Source organism: Pagrus pagrus, assembly GCF_965226575.1.
Source record: "Pagrus pagrus genome assembly, chromosome: 12".
Lineage (NCBI taxonomy): Eukaryota > Metazoa > Chordata > Actinopteri > Spariformes > Sparidae > Pagrus > Pagrus pagrus.
The window spans coordinates 8,169,707-8,190,873 of record NC_140196.1 but is presented as its reverse complement, the minus strand read 5'-3'; the positions used below and the strand labels follow the sequence as shown (position 1 = coordinate 8,190,873).

At 43.4% G+C, this 21,167-nt stretch overlaps 1 protein-coding gene across 2 annotated transcripts in view; it reads left to right on the top strand.

The window, feature by feature from the left end:
- ephb1 (EPH receptor B1) overlaps positions 1–20,840 on the top strand; it is a 189,341-nt gene extending 168,501 nt beyond the window's left edge. For both annotated transcript variants that reach the window (XM_084369678.1, XM_084369677.1), the window contains exons 13-17: positions 9,432–9,581; positions 12,721–12,914; positions 15,215–15,370; positions 16,242–17,731; positions 20,382–20,840. In XM_084369678.1, coding sequence (XP_084225804.1) covers positions 9,432–9,581; positions 12,721–12,914; positions 15,215–15,370; positions 16,242–16,350 — 609 coding nt within the window. In that variant the 3' untranslated portion in view covers positions 16,351–17,731; positions 20,382–20,840. The remainder of the gene's footprint in view (positions 1–9,431; positions 9,582–12,720; positions 12,915–15,214; positions 15,371–16,241; positions 17,732–20,381) is intronic.
- The last annotated feature ends 327 nt before the right edge of the window (positions 20,841–21,167 follow it).

The following is a 21,167-nucleotide window of genomic DNA, read 5'->3' as shown; positions in this document are numbered from 1 at the left end:
GATACGTTTCCAAAATCTGGCATGTCAAGTCTATAACAGTTTAGACAAGGGGTGTTACCCTTTCCATCGAGGGTTCGTGCCCACGGGGGCCATTGTTAAGAGGGCAGGTATGGTTCAGAAATTTCTGCTTGTGGCTCAGCTGATGATGTGGAAAGGCTGTCATTGCCTCGCATGTCATGCGATGTGTACTGTACACCGTGACTGAGCGAGCATGCACTTTTGTACGTGGTTAGATGCGTGTGTTTGTGCAGTGTTTCTGGGTATACACACATATATGTCCCACAGGTGCTTTCCTCTGTGTGTATGTTTGTCTATGTGTGTGTGTGTTTGTCTGTGTCATTGAGGCTGAGAGGGGTTGAAAGGCGAGGTCACACAGAGCCGGTAACAAAGCTCATCCGTCAAATCCCTGTGACCTGAGTGACATTCTCTCAGCTCCGCTCCAGTGCTCACACTATGTGGACCTCGCTGCTGTTTCTGTCATTTGTCTGTTTTCTATTTGCATCCTTTCCCCCCTCTCTCTGGCTTCAGGCCCATGCACTTTTTTTGGCTTGTCTATTCAACTTGTGGTGAAATATTTATGCTCTGCCGAAAGTTAAAGGGACAGAGTCTCTGAGTAAACAAGAAGTGAAATGGGAACGTGTCCATATGGAGCAGGCCGAAAGCAAGCGAGAGGGCTGACTTGTGATTTCCTTTTCTGAAGCATCACATTTGTATGCATGAAGTAAAACACAGTATTAACCAGACATTAAAGGTGCACTACGTAAGAATTGTCCACCTCGAATTCAAACTCCCGACACAGAGGGGCAGCATGTCACCTATCTTGTAGCCCAATTAGCCTTGCAGCTAGCCACACTACCAGCAGAGTGTTGGCCAGTGAGTTAGCATGTTAGCTTCAGTAGATAGCTCTTCGACATAATACATATACGTCTTTGACATCAGGTAATAATTGTTATTTCTTTACACTCTGTTGATAATAGAATTCGTACATGTTGCACCTTTGAACCTGTAACGTTACTGTGTATAAACCAGCAAACCCTTTGTGGCTGTCATGGCTGCCTTGTGGTTACTACGATGACAAATCTCATCTCAGACCACACCCAAAAATCTACATTTTAGGCAATCTGAATCTGCACAAAGTCACAAAAGGCACAGACTGAAAATAAACAGAATGGGTTATTTGTTGATATTTCCTAAGGAGATGATACATTTGACTAAATGTGGGTTAAAAAGCATTGAAACAATACAACAGTTGTTTCCACCAAGCTGCTAACAGTGCTTGCATTTTAAAAAGGACCAACTGTAAATACGGATCGCACATTCTCTGCCTAGTTCACACTACACCACATGGCAATTTCCCACTACAGTATTGTCAATAACGGACATGTGCTTCGCTCTTTGTAATACTGAAACATTTTAAAAGAAAGAGCTCTTTTTCTTTATTCCTTGGCACAGGTAACGGGAAGATGCGATGCACTTATTCTCTGTGATGATACACAGCAGTCAGTCACAAGCTGAGGTTTGATGGAGGCTAGTTTTGATGTTCAAAAGCAACCTGCGTATGCACATATATCACTGAAGGCACAAAACATTCCAAACATTCTGCTCTTGTGTTTTGTAGTTGGAAAAAACACAAATTCAGATTTGTGTTTTTTTTCTCCAACTCTCGCCGGTTATACAGTACAGCCGTTTGCAGCTGTAACTTGATGTTGTGGAAGGAGTCTAGGGCTGATATATTCTAATGCATGGGCTGACAATTGGATCTGGATCACATCATGTCGAGGTAGGAACCTCAGAGCCCGTTTCCCCTTTATTCCCCAGTGTAGTGTTGGCATTTCTCACAATACCCCACCCTTTTCCAACTCCCTTTTTTTTTTTTTTAGCTTAGGACAGCATGTACACCTGCAGGGTACTTACTTTCAGAGACTGTAGAGAGGTTCACACACTCCTGCACAGTTCCTTCCACTTCACCACCCCCCTCCTCAAGTATGAGTCACCACTGCACTGACCAAACATGATCCCCATCTGGCTTCCCACCTGGGTGTCCTGCCAAGGCGCTGCAAATTGAACCCCAGTCATGCTCACTCATAATTGCAGTGAAATCCTAAACATCCTACCCGTCCCCCGGTTGATTTTTTATCTCCCGGTTTTGTATTCGAAACTAATTAAGATGTTTCCAGGCTAATTTTATTCAGATTGTAGAGTTTAATTTGCTCAGTCTCGGGGTAAATGTAGCAGCAGAAAATATCCAGGAATGGAAAGGAACATGAATATGGAAGAGGTATAGGTTCTGAAAACAAGAAAGGAGGTAACTTAATCCATACCTGGTCCCTGCATCAAAGAGGGAGCAACCATCCAGAGCACTCCACCTTGATTTATACCTTCTGTCAAGTTTGCCAGAGTCGGTATAAGGTGGGCATTGATTCGCCATCTGTGGCTGTTGGACTGCATTTGCATCTGAGCAAGATCCACAATGAAGCGGTTTGTGTACAGCTAAATCAGTGGGAGAGGGTACCGTCTCTGTTGTGAGGCTGCGTCTCTATAAAACAAAATATAGCAGACTGCAGTGTCACAAAAAAGACATTTAATTTCTTGGTTAACCAGAGCAGGAACTTCCAGATAAGAAACTTCTGCCTTTTACAATCGTCAAAATAAAAGCGCTGACGTGAGCATTGTTTTTTTCTCATTAAAGGGGGGCCTTCATAACTGCACTCCCAGTAGCTTTAACAACATGAGGAACAATACCAGACTCAGCATTAAAGGAAATATCAGACCTATTTAGGTTTGGCTCCAGTTTGATACGACTTCCTGTCGATGTAATTGCCTCCTTTCCGCATCCCCCTGAAAGAATCATGAGCCAAGGCCGCTATCTAAAATTAACATGAAATAGTACAAGTACGATGAGATACTACTTGCTCTGTTTAATTTGTTGAGGTGTCTCGGTGATGTTTCCCAGAGGGAGTTGTTTAAGGGAACACAGTTAGGTATGCTGCTGGGGAAGGCGGATAATTACTGGGGTAAATGATAAAAAAGACATAGAGAGTGCTTTAGACTTAGGAAACACAGTGAAGAATCATAAGTAAAATCATCATAGGTGGGTCTGACTGTTTATCATCCAAATTAAAGAAAGAAGGATACAAAAATATCGCCTGTCACACAAAAACGAATCCACACGGCGAAGTGAGGCATTGTGGGCCACCGGCTGTGAAGACATAAAGAGCCTTTAAGCTGGAGAAAGTTTAACGACCTGAACAGTCTGAAGGAGCCGCACCAGATTGATTCAAATAATCCAATGAATGGCGTAACAAGGCCCGTGTGATTACTGTGATGCCTGTGTGTATTTTAAGCATCAAGATGGCAATAAAGTCATTCAGTCAGCAATGCCAACAAGCTGTTAAACGTTAATGTTTGCCCAAAGCTATAGATATAACAGTAAAATATGTGTGGTGTGCTGGTTGTCTAATTGATTCGGTGGAAACAGAATTCCCTCCGCACGATTGTTTCTCACTCGTCGCTGACAACAATGGAGCTGTTGTGTCCTGTGCTAAATCTTCTTCATCAAGCCAAACTGGTGTGAGCCATACAAATGTGGTACTTGATCACTACAAAATAAATGCTGTATTTTTTATGGTGAAATGTGGCAAATGGAGCGCCGTGTTCACCGTCATCGAGGTCAGTAAATCGCCATTCTCTCAAGGGTCTCGCTGAAAAACATGTTATTTACCCAGATGGGAATGGTTTTACAGGATGCAACGGTGCACATTTTGGCAAGCCCTTTCTTACCATCTCAGCCCGTGCTTTTGAGTACACGTTGCTTTTCAGTAATGTGCAAAGAAAGTGATAGTCTTCTTTGTGGTTGAATGAGAAATGTTCTGCCGGAAAGCCTTTAGGAAGTCAGGGGATACTGTATAAAGAAAGACTTTGCAGAGGAAATCTTCCTGGATAAATGGATCTTGCACACGGCTGTTATGTGGGCGTCTAGTGTTTGTGTCCTGCATGCGGTCAAAGGTTTTTACCTTTATCCTCTATGTAGTGTTGCACAAAAAACACGGGCGTCCATTTGCTGCACTTCACCATAGAAAATACAAAGTATTTATGTGTGAACGATGTATTTTTTTCAGGTATTCAAAAGAATATATTCAGTTTTCAGTTGCAGTTCAGCTACTTGGTGAGGTTTATGAAAAGATCATGGTTTGGATTAAAATAATAAGTCTACATTCACGTTTGGTTTGACATGGGAAATGAACAGTGATGATCACAAAAGAAAAAAAGTCATCTCCGCTTGAAGTTACAAGTGACAAGACGAGAACGGGCATCAGGCACACATGCCCCCAGGCAAAATACCACACTTTAAAGAGTCCCATTCTCTCAAGTGTAATTAGGGGGGGGGGAAAACATCCACCTTTTGAATTATAAATCAAAGATGTTTATTCATTTATTACCTTTTTATCAACCAAGAAGAAATTCATATATATATATGATGACTATGCCTAAGAGTAGCAGTAATATTCCATCTTTGGAAAATTCACCGTTCTGTGACAAATACCTGTTTGCTGAGCCCAGCCGCCTTTGTCACTGTTGCTTTGCCTGCCAGTCTTTCCGTTCTCGAGTGGCACATATTGTGTAGTAAACAGTGACAGATTTACGACTACAAATACTTACAGTAGCCTAGTCATTTTTTAAACAATTCACCCTCGGATTCAGACAGAGACGGACAAACGCAGACGGCTCATTTCTAGATGTCGACCATCGATTTTGCTCAAACTAAAACCGTCGCTAGCAGATTTTGTCAGTTGATGCTAGCGAGCTAATTAAACTTAAGTGACCTCTGACTGATGTAAAGATTAAGCAATAATTAAAGTTAACAATGAAGAGTATTGAAACAGTAAGTACTGTCTCCTCTAGCTTTTTTACCTTATGTATTATTAGATTACTGGGCTGCAGTTGGTTCTGAGTTCTGAGCACTCTGTAAAAACTAAGAGATGAATGAAACATGTCACTAAAATAATACAATATCAGTTTCTTTTTTGAAGTATTGTGCTGTAATTTATGCTGAAACCTGACTGATTTTCAGTTCCTGCCAGCAATTATTTTTGAAACATGATCAAAATGCAGCAGTCTGAACGTTCCCGGCAACATTAAGGATAGGTATTTTTTATCTTGATCACATGTCAAAGTAATTATGGCGGGCTATTCTGGGTGTACAGTGTATTTTTCATTCCTCGGTGTTATCTTCCCACGCAGTATAGAGAAATATTTAGAATTCATTTGTTAATCAAACCTAGAAAAAAATCTTAAATGGTTCCCAGCCTAATGTGAGACTGTTTGGGATTGTTGGAACACAAAATAAAACTTTGACGAATGCTTTCCTCGAGTTTTTCATGACTGCATTGTATATACGGCGAAAGACCTGCGTCTTTCTCTCCACCAGACATTCCCATGGGTGTCTGAGAAACCAACATCTCTGTCACCGACCCCTCCCTCCCTCCCTCCCTCTCTCCCTCCCTCACTCCCGTCCTTTTTCTTTTCCTTTTCCTTGTTCTGTTTTTTTTCCCATCCCTCCATGTCACTCTTCCTCTCTCTCTCCGTCACTCTCACTCTCTCTCTCATTCTATTTGGGCAGGCATCCAGGGCATATCGTTGCTCTCAAGATTTCATTAAAAGGATGTTGATGGAGCACTCTTCCCAGCCTAAGTAAATGTGCTCAAGTCCATTTGAGTGTGCATTGTTTGGAAATGGATTACCGAAGTTGGAGGAGTAAAGGAATGAAGACGATGGAAGGGGGGGGGATCTACATATTTGTCTTCCAGATGAAGGAGAAAGTTTATTTGGAATCTCTTAATAGCTTCTGTCGAGTAAAAACAAGACCAAACCCTGGACTCTTCTTTTTTTCAATTACAGTTAGTTTTTCTGGGACATTGCTGCATGTTATTGCGCTCTGACAGCTATATTTGCTCCACATATTACTTTATTCTGCAGCAGCATGTCAGTGACAGTCCACATGAAGATATCTGGCACATTGGTGGTGCATAACTCAAGCCACTGCAAAGACATGACAGGTGTTTCACATCTTCACTGCGTGTATCAGTGTCTACACACACACACACATATTACTGGGTCAAGGGACCATAACAGACACCAGTAAGAACACACATTACATGGCCACCACATGTTTATCCCACATCTTTCAGACCTGGCTGTCACAGGAACACACTTGTCTCACCGTGATACCCTGACAGTCCCGGCACATCTCTGTTGTAATTGTACTCCAGACCAATTGTTAGCTGTCACAACTGGTCACAGCCTGTCACAGCCTGTCATAACCAGGTGTAACCAGTCACGTCCTGTAATCTCGTCCTGGTGGGAAAAGGGTGGCAGCGTACTCCAGTGTCTGCAGAAGGTGTTCTGGTCGGGAATTATGCGCTCAAAGATGGCTGGGTGTCAGTGGTGGGGAGTAACACTTAATATTTGATATTATAATACATTTTTTACATTTGCCTTTCTATGGCTTAATTGGGTAGGACGTGCGAAGAGTGACAGAAAACAGGGAGAGACAGAGAAAGGGGATGATGTGCAGCAAAGGACCATGGGTTTGAACAGAATCCTGCAGCACACGTTCAACCCACCGAGCCACTGTGGTGCCCAAACTACTCACCATTGATTGGTTGATTATACTAATATATATGTGGATTCAGTAGGAAATTTTATAAAGCTGTTTTGCCCAACAAAACATTTTATTTTATTATGAATCATCATATTCCATTTCTGCCTCTAAATCTTACACACTACACCTTTAAAATAGTAACATCACTTATTACATTTTAATAAGGTAACTAGTCATTTGTAGCCTATTTCAAAAGTAACCTTTTCCAACACTGTCCTCACCTCAAACATAGAAAAAGAAATCACATGCTGGTACTGTCACGGAGTGTTGGAAGAGGAGAAAAGTTTCTGACAGCATATTGTAAGGTATCTCCTTGTTTATTTCAGGTTTTCACACCCTCACGACCGCTTGCTTTTTCTTCACAGTGCCGACATTTATCAACCAGAAAATAGGCCCTTCCAATATCTCTGCAAAATCAGGCACCGTAGCTTATGTCACCCGCTTCATTTATTATCGGGGGAAGTTTTTTGTGAAGTATCACTTGATATCATTACAGATTACTCCTCTCAAGGCCTGGAAGTACTGAAGCCGCAGCGGCTGTGCTCAGAGCCTGGCTCATCTACACAAATTTTGAGTTAAATGTCCGGGATAATAGCGGAGTGTGTGAATTCAGTGTCAAGGGCGATACTTCACTTCAAGGCAAACAGAAAAACAGCTTGTTCCTTTTTCACTAGCCAGCACAATGTAGCATATCCAGAGAGTCCTCCCCATGCTCCGAGGCTTCACAAAGCACTCGTGCTTTTGTGTTGACATTAGGTCCGTCTTAATTCCCATCATAACTTCCACTACCCCCCAACACATCCCCCCGTAGTATTAACACTCTTTTTACTGAAAAAAAAAAATCTGATGCTTTTTATTATGTTTTTGCCTTCTTCTGTGTATGCATGAGCTGTTCAGCACTTCATGTTATTAAAGCGGGATTTTGGCAGAGCTATCACTGGCCCACAGCAGTAATTACTAAGGGTTTGCATAGCTGCCTCTGACTCACCCGCCTTGGAAATGTTATTACTAAAGTCTGTCTCATTGGAGGCGCAGAGGGAGCTTCTTGTGAAGCCCGTGTCTTTGCTCAGGCCATTCCAGCGACACTCGGCTCATATCCCAACAGGGTCCCAGGGCATGAGACCAGATGTACAGAGCGAGGGAGGGAGTGAGTAAGCGGGTAATGATAAAGAGAGGCGGTAATAGATGGCGTTTTGCTTGGAGCAGCTATTTCCTTCCTGTTATTCTGAGTTTATTTCTCCGTTTTTCAACTTATGTATGTTCGTCCGAACAAAATAATTGACTTGAAGCTTCGCCCCTGACAGAGTGACGGATGAGGAAGAAGGGGATTGGCCTTTTTGCTTTTTTTTTTTTAGTTATTTGGCTTATATCTGCGTAGCTTCATTTGCCTTCAGACAAAGGAAAGGGCAGGAGGAAGTGTCCTGGGGTCTAGGTTTAGATGAAACGATTCAGATATGAACTAGTCTGAGATATGAGAGAAGCATTGAAGTCGCGGGGGCTTAGATAGCCTTTATTCGTCTATTGATCTCTTCCTCTCCCTACTTCTTTCTTGTTCTCTCATTTTCTCCGTCCGTCACACTCTCACACAACCACACACTGCACCACCGCCTGATTCCTTCGACGCTTCATGTCTGGCTGGTGTACTTCAGTGAGAGCTGAGCCTCTGCATCTTGCGGTATGTCCCTACAGCAGTCTCCATTCAGGGGTCAGATGTTAAAAATCTCCTTTCAGGGTCAGCAACCACTTAGAGGTCAAACCCTAAAGAGGTGCTCATTAATGAACTCAGTCTCTCCACCTCTGCAATGCCACACAGCGCTGACCTGTAACACCTACATTAGTGTGAACCGACGCACGCATTACAGGAGAATTCATAACCTGTTTATGATGATTCTTGTCCAGCATTTTCAAACTTCAGCCCTGCAGCATTAAAACTCCCCAGAAGAACCATTTTCTGTATCATTACTTATCACTCATCTCTCTCTCTCTCTCTCTCTCTGGCTCTGGCTCTTCCATCTTTCCCTCCTCCTCCTCCTCTCTCTGACTCCTCTCTCCCTCTTGCTCTCAGAAAGCGAGCAGGGAAGCAGGGTGGTCTGCGTAGGTTGCTCCAGGTTTGGGTTTGTTTCCAGCGGCAGCTTATCTGCAAACGCTCAGGTTCGGCTAATTGGCATTATTAAACCGGTGGCGAGCTCGACTCAGATATAAGGGGAGGTGTTGTGGAAGCGGGGCACAAACAGGGATTTACGTGCGTCTGTCTGTTTGTGTGCGTGGGCGTGCACGCCAAATCATCTATGCCTGTGCCTGTGCATGTGTTCCAAGCTGTGTCTGTCTGTATGTGTGTGTGTGTATGCGAGGGTGTGTGTGGAATCTTAAACAAGCAGCTGTCAATTTCAGTCAACAGGGCGCGTGGCATGCCTGAGGCCCAGGTAGCCCAATTACAGGCAGACACGCTCGGCGTACGAGCAGAAGCCTGGGCCTATCTTCCTTTATCCAAACAGGGCTGTGGGAGAGGAGACGCTAAATGTGATGTCGGTCGATGTGTGAAGGGCGAACACTGTTGGGAGCCACTGCTGAGACAGTGTCAGAATCATCTGTATGTTTTGGCTGCTGGAGGATTGATGTGGCGGGCGGATGAGGAGGGGATGAGGAGTCAGAGGGACGGTTGTGGCGAGCGCGGTGGCGTTGGTGTTGCAACTGAAATAAAAATCTAGCAAACCATGAACTGTTTTGGAGCTCAGATGTCTCACACTGTGCCCCTTCTCCTTCCCCTCAGGGTGGGAAGATCCCAGTGAGGTGGACAGCACCAGAGGCCATCGCTTACAGGAAGTTCACCTCGGCGAGTGATGTGTGGAGCTACGGCATCGTCATGTGGGAAGTGATGTCATTCGGAGAGAGGCCTTACTGGGACATGTCCAACCAGGATGTAAGTATTTCTATAAACATCAAAAGACCTGTGAAATGATATCATTACTATGTGATTGTTATGTATTTCCCTTTGAAACAGGATGTTGACATGAGACATTGAGCCATTAATGGATTTCCCTATATGGAGAGAAGAGAAGTTTTAGACTATTGACACTAAAAGAAGTATTGGTTCTATAGTTTTACATAGATGTGTTCGTTAACGGACAGATATCTTGTAGAGGGCCAATTATGGACATTGTATTTCACATACTAGTTAACAGTGGTCTGCTCAGACAGCACTGAGAGTATTGGCACAAAAAAAAAGCCCACTTCTCCCATCACGCATTGTCCTCAGTAGCTCGTTAGGTTTGCTGTTTTATGTTACTTTTTGTTAGTGGTCGTTATCTGTATGTTTAGAAATCCCTGGTTTATATTTGTAATTGCCATTTTTTGTGCCGGCTCAAAGTTTCTGCAGTTATTGAGGTGCAGGCAGAAAGGTTCAAATTGTCAAAAAATGTGTTTCTTTTTAATTACACCCGCGACTGAAGATGCACTCTCTCCCAGGAAGCAGTGGTTTTCGGCGGCAGGAGTTCAAGTGCCCCCTTCATGGGAACTTTAAGAAGGATCGTAAAAAGGCACATTTACGTTGAGTGTTAACACTTTTCTCAACTTCTCCGCGGTAAAAAACAAGTTTGAATCGGAGCAAACTGCCTCATTAACACGACGGCTATTTCCGTACAGATGTGCTTATACTGTCTTTTCACCCTGTAGATACACAATCAAGGATAACTCATAAGAGCGGGAAGCTGTAATAAATCACATTTTTTATCAGTTCCCATCTCATAGCATCATCACTGAAGATGTCCTTGACTCTGACTTTGAAAGCAGACTTATTATGGAAACAGTCTCACACTATCCCCTTTCCTTCCTGGCCTGCTTTTGATAGCAATGAATGATTGCTGAGAGCTCTGCTTTGTTCCCCATGTCCGTTTGGATAAGGTCCATGCACGCATAAACACACAGGCACCAACACAAACACACACAGCCATTGGATATAGTCCCACACTATGAGGTCTCTCTCCCTAAGCTCCTTTAGTGAGACAACTAGCCAACCATCAGGCCTCTATGGACCCCGCTCCACGAGGACCGTCCAACCCAGCAGATGTTGCCTCAGTGGGCCAGCAGCAAACACTGCCTGGTGGGACTAATGCAGAGAAGAGGACTGGCACCGCTCAGCATGTCCGGCTGCTCGGTCCACACACAGATACACACTTAAAACACACACACACACACACGCAACCACTTCTCCATATGCACCATTTGTCAAGATTTTGCTGAGTTGCACTCGACTCCGAGGTGGAGTTGGCAACCAACAGAGCAGCCTGTAATTTTTAATGATAGTATCTTTTACACTTGATTTCACACCAGACCTTTATCTCGCAACTATGCATTTTCAGGAAAAGATTACATCTACAGACAGTATTGATATATGGTTATGGGTGAGAGCTTTAGGTCCATCAAGGTGCAATGCAGCAATCTGGGTAATCTTAGGTCTTTGTACTTTCTACGAAGTTCATAGCTGCAGATTCAGAATTTTTAACTTTTATTTATAATACACTTATCTGACTTTGTTGTTGCATATTTATACATACAAAATAGTTTGAAGCTTCATTCGTAACGTTGAAATTTTTTTCCCCCACGTCTTTTCATTCTGTTAAACCTGGTATTTCTGCGCAGCTGCAGGTAGATTAGGCTACATTAATATAATAAGTATTATTATATTTGGCGGCTGTGTGGGATTGTTACCGACTTATGTAACACAAACATCTCCATTAACTCCAGAGACAGTCCAAAAGTCCAAATGTATTGACTAAATGGATGTTATCATTTTCTTCACAACATGTTATTATCTAATGAAATATTCTGCTTAAATTCACATTTGTCGGTGTTCAGCCTTTCAAATGTTTTGCCGTCTAGCTTGCAGCACACAAAGGGAGGCACAAACCTGTATTACTTGGCTGATCTGGCAGCAACCTAACAGCACCATAAATTAGATTTACGAAACCACAATACCAGTAGTTTCCAACTTTGACACTTTTATAGTAAATAATAAACCTGCATGTAATCTGATAAATTGCCTCCAGTGATGTCACTCAGTGGCTAAGTTGCATCATGGGTAATGTCGGCGCCAGGTTGTCGGCGGGTAGTACTCCCCAAGACCTCTAAACTCTAAAAATTGGTGGCGTTACCCTTTAAGTCGTGATCATATCTGCATTTGCTTGGCACTGAGCTCTCCATTTAATCAGCTGAATCACTTGATTTTGTTTGAGGATTTTTTTTTTAGGGTGATGACATCATAAAATATGACGACAGACATTTGAAGCTTCGTTCAAAAACTTGAAATGTTTTAAAAAAGAGCACTCAGTGCAGCCATATAGCCAGAGGAGTGTGAAGGATGATCGTATAATAATAGGTACTCCACTTCTGCCTAAGTCTCCAAATCTGCCTCAAGTTCTCAGTGAACTTCAGTCAACTGTTACAAAACACTCGACTCTAACTCTTTCTACCCTGAAACTCTTTGTCGTAACTTCTCTCTAACAAGGCCAGGATATAGCCTGTGCAGCCTTTAAGAGGCATGTGTCAAGTGGCTGCACTTCACAGTGTTAATTATATGCAATCTGCCCGTTCCCCAGCGACTTCTTTCAACAGTGACACTGCCTCTGCTCTCCCTTCCGTCTCTTTCCTCGCTCTGTCCTCCAGGAGTGACATGTGATTGGCTAGAACGGAGAGGAAGGGCACATCAGCCTGAATGCTCACTGTCTCTTGAGTGACCAGAGGGAGTGTGTCTGTGTGGGGTGTGGGTGGGTGGGGATGAGGGGGGGCTGGTGGTGGCTGTTGTCGAGGCAGGGATGAGCGTGTCAGGATTGCAGAGTGGATGTGCTCAATGTCATCAGTCGCTGAAAACTCAGTCAAATTAGAATTTTGGTTTTAATGAAGTGTGTTATTGACAGCCAGCCAGTCTGAAGAAAAAAAGTGCAACCGAGAGAAATTAAATGCAATTACTGTACGACTTCAATGTTGCATATGAGATTAGGAATATCAACCATCTGAATTTTGGAAAAATTAACAACCCGAGCTTCCCACTTTTTCTCCCCCAGGTGATAAATGCCATCGAGCAGGACTACCGTCTGCCCCCGCCTATGGACTGCCCCAGCGCCCTGCACCAGCTGATGCTGGACTGCTGGCAGAAGGACCGCAACGTACGACCCCGCTTCACCGACATCGTCAGCACCCTAGACAAGATGATCCGTAACCCCACCAGCCTCAAAGCTGTAGCCAACATTCCCGCAGTGTGAGTAAAAACACTGTTTCAGCAGCGCATGACACACACATTCACCCTGAAGTGGACATTAAAGAGAAATAAATATGTTTTTCATCTGCTCATATGCACAGTATATACACAAGCTGTCTGCACAAACGCAGCCCGGCGTGCACAAGCTCACTTATTATCCTCTCATAAAATAAACATGCATTTATTACTGTTGATTGCATCAAACCTGAACTTCTCCTACCCTGGATCTTTTTATCCCGCTGCTTATGATTCTCCCACACATCCTGACCCCCATATTGGCTTCAGAGTTCACACTTTCCACAGTTTGTGGTGTTATAAATTTTTTACCCCATAATGATAGAGCAAAAACATGCTGTTAGAAAGACGAAACCATGCAGAAACATCTAATTTTCATGCTTTTTTCGAAATGTTTATACGTGACTTCGCAGTTGGCCTTGGTTTGTTTTTAAATTTTGTTGGGTTGCCAGTTCTGCACATTTTGTTTTGGGCAATTTCATCCACCGTTCCTCGAAGATCCTCTCAAGCTCGGCCAGATTGGATGTGGACTGTCTGTGAACTGCGAGCTTCAGGTTTCTCTGCAGATTTTCCATTCCAATTTCCAGGCTTTGGCTGGGCCACCGAGGGTCAGTCAGAGTCTTGTCCCGAAGCCACTCGTTTTGGCTGAGTGCTTTGGGTTGCTGCCATGTTGAAAGGTGAACTTCTGGCTGTGTGCAAGTTTGATTTTGTGCAATGGAGCCACTTTTTCTTTTTCGGTCCATCCTGTATTGAGCTCAGTTCACGGTTTTCTTAATCGCGGCCAGTTTCCAAATGTGTGTGACTAAGAAGCATCACCATTGGATGCTTCGTCGTGGGGATAGTATCAGACAGGTGATAAGTGGTATTTGACCTTCAGGAAAAGGATTTTTTTCTCTCCTGAATCCAGTGGAGTGTTGTCACTATGATGGAATTTCTAACTTTGATACAGATACCTTGAAAAATATCCAATACCTTCTTTGACACCACATGGAGAAATTGACACAACCCAGTGACAAAATTCCGTCATTTTGTTTCGCCCTATTTTCAACCACCTAAAATGAGGTTACATCAAAGTGTACAAAACACAAAGTTGGGTCATCATTTTGTTCGTTTGTATGTTACAAGAGATACGATATAGATTAATGTGAAGGTACTTCCCCAAAGTCATAGTGCACTGATGAGGCGAAATGAGGTCTACAGGAAGACGTCGTTTCAACGCATTTATCGTTCCATATAAAATGTCATAAATATGGAACTGTATAGGCTGTGAGCTGCCAACAAGACGCTTCCAGGACATCGTGATGGGAGCAGTTTTACACATTAATGTATAATAAGACATCTTGCCCACTGCTGGAAAGCACAGGCGCAAGCATGAAGTACAGCTTTGACTACTGCAAACCATGACTTGTGGAGAAAACTAAAGAATTATATACAAGGCTTCACCCATCAGATACATAGTTGCCGGTTTGATCTCTGACCTCACAATTATATTCGTTATTGCTTTAGAAAAACAGCTTTTATAATCCAGTGTGCAAATAAGAGCTTATTGTAATTCTGGAGCCTGACTAAGAAACCACATCCTAACTTCTCATTGAAAAGCCAACCTAACCCTCACATAGAGTTAAAAAGACTGTGACAAGGCTTCGGTTTTTGAACCAGCATTGAATGTCTTTTCAGCAGTGACCTTCAGCGTTTAGTAAATGTATTTTCAATTGAAAAAAGCTCAATTTTTTCATTAAAGATAAATATAACAGGCTTGTGTACTGTGTGTTAAGCACTAGAGCTTCTCAGTTAATTTACTTGTGATTTACTTCTGACCAGAGTCAGAAGAGGGAGAGGAGACTGGCCTATATGGGCACTGCAGCAGTGAGTGTGTCAACTTGCTGCCAGAGAGAAGATAGAGCAAGAAATCGCAGCTGGTACCGGCGGAAAATGAGTATTGAAACCGTTTCAAATGTACAGAATCCATATGAATAATATCAATAATCTTGACCTGATACAAGAGAACCTTTTTACAGTTATTGTTCTTTAATTAGGTAGGAAAGTATGTAGAGTGAATAACCCCAAATTGTGGTAAAAATGGGGGCACAGAGTACTTTCCAAAGCTTATATTCATACAGCACACAGTCCTTCTCCATCTTGCATCCTCTCACAAACACCATCACCACAGTTTCTCTCCGTCTCTTCAAATCCTTCTTTCTTAATATTGCATCAAATCCCTGCTTTGCTCTTTACGTCCTCTCACCCCCCCTCTCCTCTCCTCTCCTCTCCTCTCCCTCCTCCAGGCCTTCTCAGCCACTGTTGGACAGATCCATACCTGACTTCAACACCTTCAGCTCTGTAGAGGACTGGCTTGCTGCCATCAAGATGAGCCAGTACAGGGACAACTTCCTCAACTCAGGCTTTACCTCCCTGCAGCTGGTGGCTCAAATGACCTCAGAGTGAGTTCACCTGCTGGTGTGCAAATGACAACTTCCAACCCCATATGGCACTTGATGGCCACACTTGTGCAAAATGACTCAACGTCAAGTGTGCGTATTTTAAGCATGAATGCGCCCAGTGACTCAAGTCTTTGACTGATTGCCTCAAAGTGAAGGCTGTGTGGGTGATGCATAAAAATATAACTCATTATTACGGAAAATAACAGAGTCGTTGTGGTAGAAACATTTCCATCTGTGCTCTTCAAGTATTATGACTGCTATCTAATAATTAAAGATCTTTTACAAACAATTTTTCCAAAATGGATAATGATGTAAATCCTTTAAATATACTTTGTTAAGAGGCACATTTACCCGCTGCTGTTTATGTGGAATATTTCAAAGCGTGGGTCATGACGGCATCTCTTACAGCACTTGTGCACAAATATTGCACTTCATTTATTTTAATTAACAATGTCGCTTGGTCTACAAATTTATGTGAAAATGTAAAATCCTTCTGACATTTTTTATTAAAAATGTATGCTCGGGGCTGGGTGGCATTTATGCAGTCTCTTTGCAATGCAAAGCAACATGCATTACTGAGCCTCTCTCAAGTGATTGAATTAATTTTGTAAATATTTTTTTTATTTTTTTTCTGTTCATTGCCACTAGCTCTGCAGTCTGAAACTGTGCTTTCATATATAGTGATGTTAGGACTGTAAATGCACCAGAAAATGATGATATGATGATGAAATGACACATTTTTTGCCAGTATAATCGCCTCATACTCAAATGATCCATTCCATCTCCGATGTGATGGAAATCCTTTCATCTATTGCCTCCAAATGTGTTCTTGCTTTTCAATCTTCTTTCTCCCTGCCTCGTTTCTCCCTAGGGACTTGCTGAGAATAGGAGTGACCCTGGCAGGCCACCAGAAGAAGATCCTCAGTAATATCCAGTCCATGAGGGTGCAGATGAGCCAGTCACCCACGCCGATGGCATGACTACAGGGGGCGCTGTGCCACGGAACGGGCAGCATTCGCAGGACCAACAACAATGGGAGCCCCCGAATGACCCCCGATCCATCGGAACGCGCCAGAGTCGAGACTATTGTCTTAATCTAATCCACTACCATGACAACAGGAGACCAGGGTCCACACTACAACATGGCTATCAGCTTCCACACTTCATGCAATCCACACCAGGAGTTCAGGGTTCAGACTTGATACTGTTTCTCCATCTATCCTCGCGAGGAAGACGGACATCAGTTGCCGTGATTATAGACTGCCATTCATGTCACTGTAAACCAAAACTACTCCAACGATCACACATCGACACGGGCGATCTCTCACAAGTTCAGACTGTGTGGTGAAACGAGTGATATTGTACTTCTATATTATCTGGACTAGAAGATGTTAAAGTTGTAAACAGAAGTGTGAGACATTTAGAAACAACGTGTGACCTGTGATTTTACCGTCGTCAATGTGTGCAATGAAGATGCCTTGACCTGGCCAGAAATAAGTCCGAGAAGAAAAAAAGCAATTAACCGGTAGAGATAATTAGAGGGAGGAAGCATACAGGGATGTACAGTGGAGCACCATTTTCAACTTTTCACGCCATCATTTGCTCGTTTGAAGAATTTTAAATATGTATCGGACTGGTGAAAAATTCAGAGCTAGTTTATATTTTTGTCTTTTACCATCTGTTTGTTTGTTTGTTTTTATCACTATAGCAAGATGCCGCCCACTCGTATTTTAACTTTAACACTACCTGTGGAGTCCTGGGTGGAAGGCCTTGCCAAAGGACTTCTCAACCAGCCCCACCCAGATTCAGAGAATATAAATATGTTTATCTCTTGCTAAATATGATTATATCTTTCATAATTAACCTTCATATTGAAGGTGATAATGTATGATTATGTATGTACAGAACTCTCTGCTTGCATTTTTGGCAAAGACATGTTTGTTGACTAGATTGTGACTGACACAATGTGTAGATTTCTACGGCGCCCCTGGTTCCCTTTCGGACAACTGAACAACAGACACTGGGTCGGGCGTACCCCTCATCCGGGGGCACAAGGACGACCCTGACTGACTCTAAACCTGAGGAAAACGTCAAAGGAATTTCGGGCGAAGAACTGGCATTGTAGATCTATATGACAAATTGCTGTAGGAGTTAAAATAATTGACAAAATATCCATTTATCGGAGAACATGTTTAATGTGGGTGTACACATGCTGTCTCTTGCTGGTGAGCACTTACTTGTACAGATATGTTTTATGTTTTTATTTCTTTTGTGTTCCGTTGTTGTTTGTGTCGGGAGTTCTCAGCGCCATCCGGGAGGAAGGGAAGGAAGACTCTGCGCCTCGGCCGGCCCACAGCCATGGTAAGTACCCGCCGATCCCACAGGAGAAACACTACTTAACATCAAATTGCTCTATATCTGGTAGGTTTTATTTCAGGCAAATCCATTTAGCCTTTCTCATGGGTGCCGCAAATATCTCAAAATTTGCTGCAAGTTAGAAATGCATAGGAGAGGAGCTAATTAAGGCGTCGTAAATCGGAGTGAATCAGCATCACTTCTCTACACGGCGAATTCGAACATCTGGGCTGAGGTTTGCCAGCAGACGCCTGATGCCATTGCGATGAACGTGCAAACTTAAACAGCCCACACTGGCACACTCCTCAGCCGTCTATAGACAGCTGTAGCTAAGCTGCCGGGTAAATCTATGCCTTCTCACTATATGCTGCTGCCGCCATATGGGTAGGCAGGTTGAGCACCAAGTGCCACAGAGAGTTTCACGCTTATATGAATCCCTGGGGATGCTACGGATGACTTATCTATGAAATCACACTGAAGTTTTCAGGAATATGTTTTGAGGGTAGTTCTGGGAAGTGCGCAAGGATGAGCTCTCTTTTGTAGTCTGGAGATGGCACTTTATGATCGTAGAGTGTTCCTCTGTTCATCTTGCTGGTCAGATTAAGTTCTGATGAAATAATGTTACACTGGCCTTTCACACTGAAGGCAAAAGGAGCTGGGTATTCCTGTGGCAGTACTCCTTTAACATACAGCCATGACGGCGATGTCTCTTAGCTCACAGACAATTATCTTGAGCTATTGTAGTATCAATCCTGTGCAGTCGCTGTGACCCTGCTGAAATCCCTTTTGGCCCCTTTTGAAAAGACATGAGTGACGACGGCTCTAACCACCTTGCGTCCAAAATTAGAAATTGATGGCAGGCCCATTAGCAGATTATTAAGTATACTCACCCCCCTCAAGTCATCCTCCTCCTCCTCCTCCTCCTCCCCCTCCTCTGTCTGTCCTGCCCTCTCTCCCCGGCTACTCCAGCTAGCTGGCACAACTCCAGCTCGTTTATCCTGGGTGTAACCAAGCTGTCCTGGGCCGGGGCCGGGGCCGCGCCGGCCTGAGAAATGGCTGGCTTCATGCTCCAGTGGGCCCAGGCAGGGGTTCAAACACCTGCTGGGACCCCCGTCTGACAGGCATCTGATCAGCCACGGGGAGGGAGACTGATGGGAGCGTCAAAATACAAACACACACACACACACACACTCTGAGGAACCCTCAATTATGTTATCCTTGCGTCTGGTTTCCAGCCTGATGCTTAATGAAGAGAAAGCGGGCAAAGGCCTGTCAGGGTCCGTGCATACGTGTCAGACAGAGGGGGATGAGTCAGTTTACAGGAGGGCGGAGATGCAGGACAGACGTGGCATAAAGAAGGAATATTCACACGGCGGCCAATTTCCTCAGGGTGGGGAAGCGTGAATGCTGGGATAATGTCATGCAGCTGTGTTTCAGGTTGCAGGTCACATAAATTTAGGAAATCTGACAAACTGTTACCATTTCACCACTTCCCAATTAATCGGCAACTGAAAAGGTGATGGATAGTGAAAATCTGGAGGGAGATCGGGCCATATTTCAAGGTTAAACAACATATTTGGTAACCCATTAGCTAACATAAGCATTCAACCACTTCCTAGTTAGCATTACCGTGTGTGTGTTTCACTTTCATGCTTTTCCTATTGTACTGTTCAACACCATCCAACAGCAATGTAAGCTAGGAAGCAGTTGAATGCTAACTTTAGCTGATGTCTAACAGGAGCAAATGTGTAATCAAATATATTGTTTTACCCTGACATATGACCTTTTCAGCTGCTGATAACATTTTGTCAGTTTCCCTAAGTTCATAGGACTCGCAACCTGGAACACAGCAGTACCACCCTGAGGGTGATGTCAGAGGAAAATGGCCGCCGTGTGAACTTGGTCTATGGTTAGATGAAAGCCATCAAAGTAAATCAGCCTCTATCAACTGGCAGCGTGGTTATCAGGCAACATCGCTATCATTAACTAAATCTTGTTTTCGTTGGTTCGGTTCGGTTCGGTAATGAAAAATATTGTAATCAAGCAATTGGTTTTCCTCACTGGCAAAATCAATTGTATTTTTCTTTCTTTTCAGTTATTCAAGTCATTGATTTACCAAGTATTCCTAAGTATAATCACATGCTCCTTGAGATTGGCATAAAACCCTTTCGCTGAAGCCATTGATTCAATTTGAATGCATTAGACCCCTATTCCACTCAGTCTCATGTATTTGCTTTTCAACCCAACAGCCTGTGAATGAGATGATAGAATATATTCATTATGCAACAGCATAATTCTTTTTTTCCCCCCTTCCATTATGCTCTGTTTGTCTTTCTAAATATCTGACTGTAATGACACTCGAGCGTGATGAATGGAGAGGCGGCTCGCCATCCCTCTCTGAAGAGCCGTTTCATATGGAAGCCATTCATCACACACTGATACAAAACACAAGAACAGAGCTTGTTAAATGTTTCATGGCGTTGTAACTGTCGGAGAAGTGACCAGCGGCCCTTTTAGTAGCCGATTTCATGCCCGTCATTTATAGGTTAGAACAGTGGAAGCCGTGTTCAACCTGAGAATGACCCGACACGACACCCTACTAAACTAAACTTGTTAAACTACTCGTTCTCTCTTTTTTTTCTCTCTCCTGTTTCAGACTGTGGACTCAAAAGATTTACACACGTATAAAAACGGCATACACGCATCCACGCATTCACATGCACACACACGGCGAACGCTGTGGGCAGCCGACGAGGAGGACGACCAGGTGAAATGAGACCTTTCCTCAACCTCCCTCTAATGGTACACGACGGATGGCGGAGCTGAATATGAATGTGCACACGTCATAGTTTGTTTATTTGTGTGTTTGTGAGCGAGGGTGAATTTATGTGTGTATGTATGTGCGTATGCATAGCGGGCACATTTGTGTGTACAGACATTTATATGTGCACAGGTACATTGTTTCAGAGCGTGGACGGTTTCCTTTTCTGTTCGTTTCTGTATAGCTACCACTTGTAAATTGTGACGAGTACGTGTCAAGAGTTTGTAAGCTGTAACTTTCTGAGAACTATTGTACTAAAAATGCACTCAATAAACGCCTTGGAAAACAAGTCAATCACTGTGCGGTCTCTGACTCAATGGGCGACAATTCTGTTTTCATTAATGATGAGTCAAGAAAGCGAGAGAGGAAGGGTTATTATCCAGTAACACTGCTGTCAGCACTGTGCGCCAGTGTGACGTCTAATGCTTGGTTTCATAATGGCTAAGGAAATAAACAGCTTTTTGTCACCGCCGGTCTGGCTGGCAGCACGTGTTAAAAGCCATCAGCCACTAATAAACGAGCCGTCACTCGGATTACACGCAAAGCCCCAAAAAATGGCTCTCCGGGAAAAGTGACAATATTTTGACAAACTAGTGGAAATTATCCTCCCATCTCGACTGC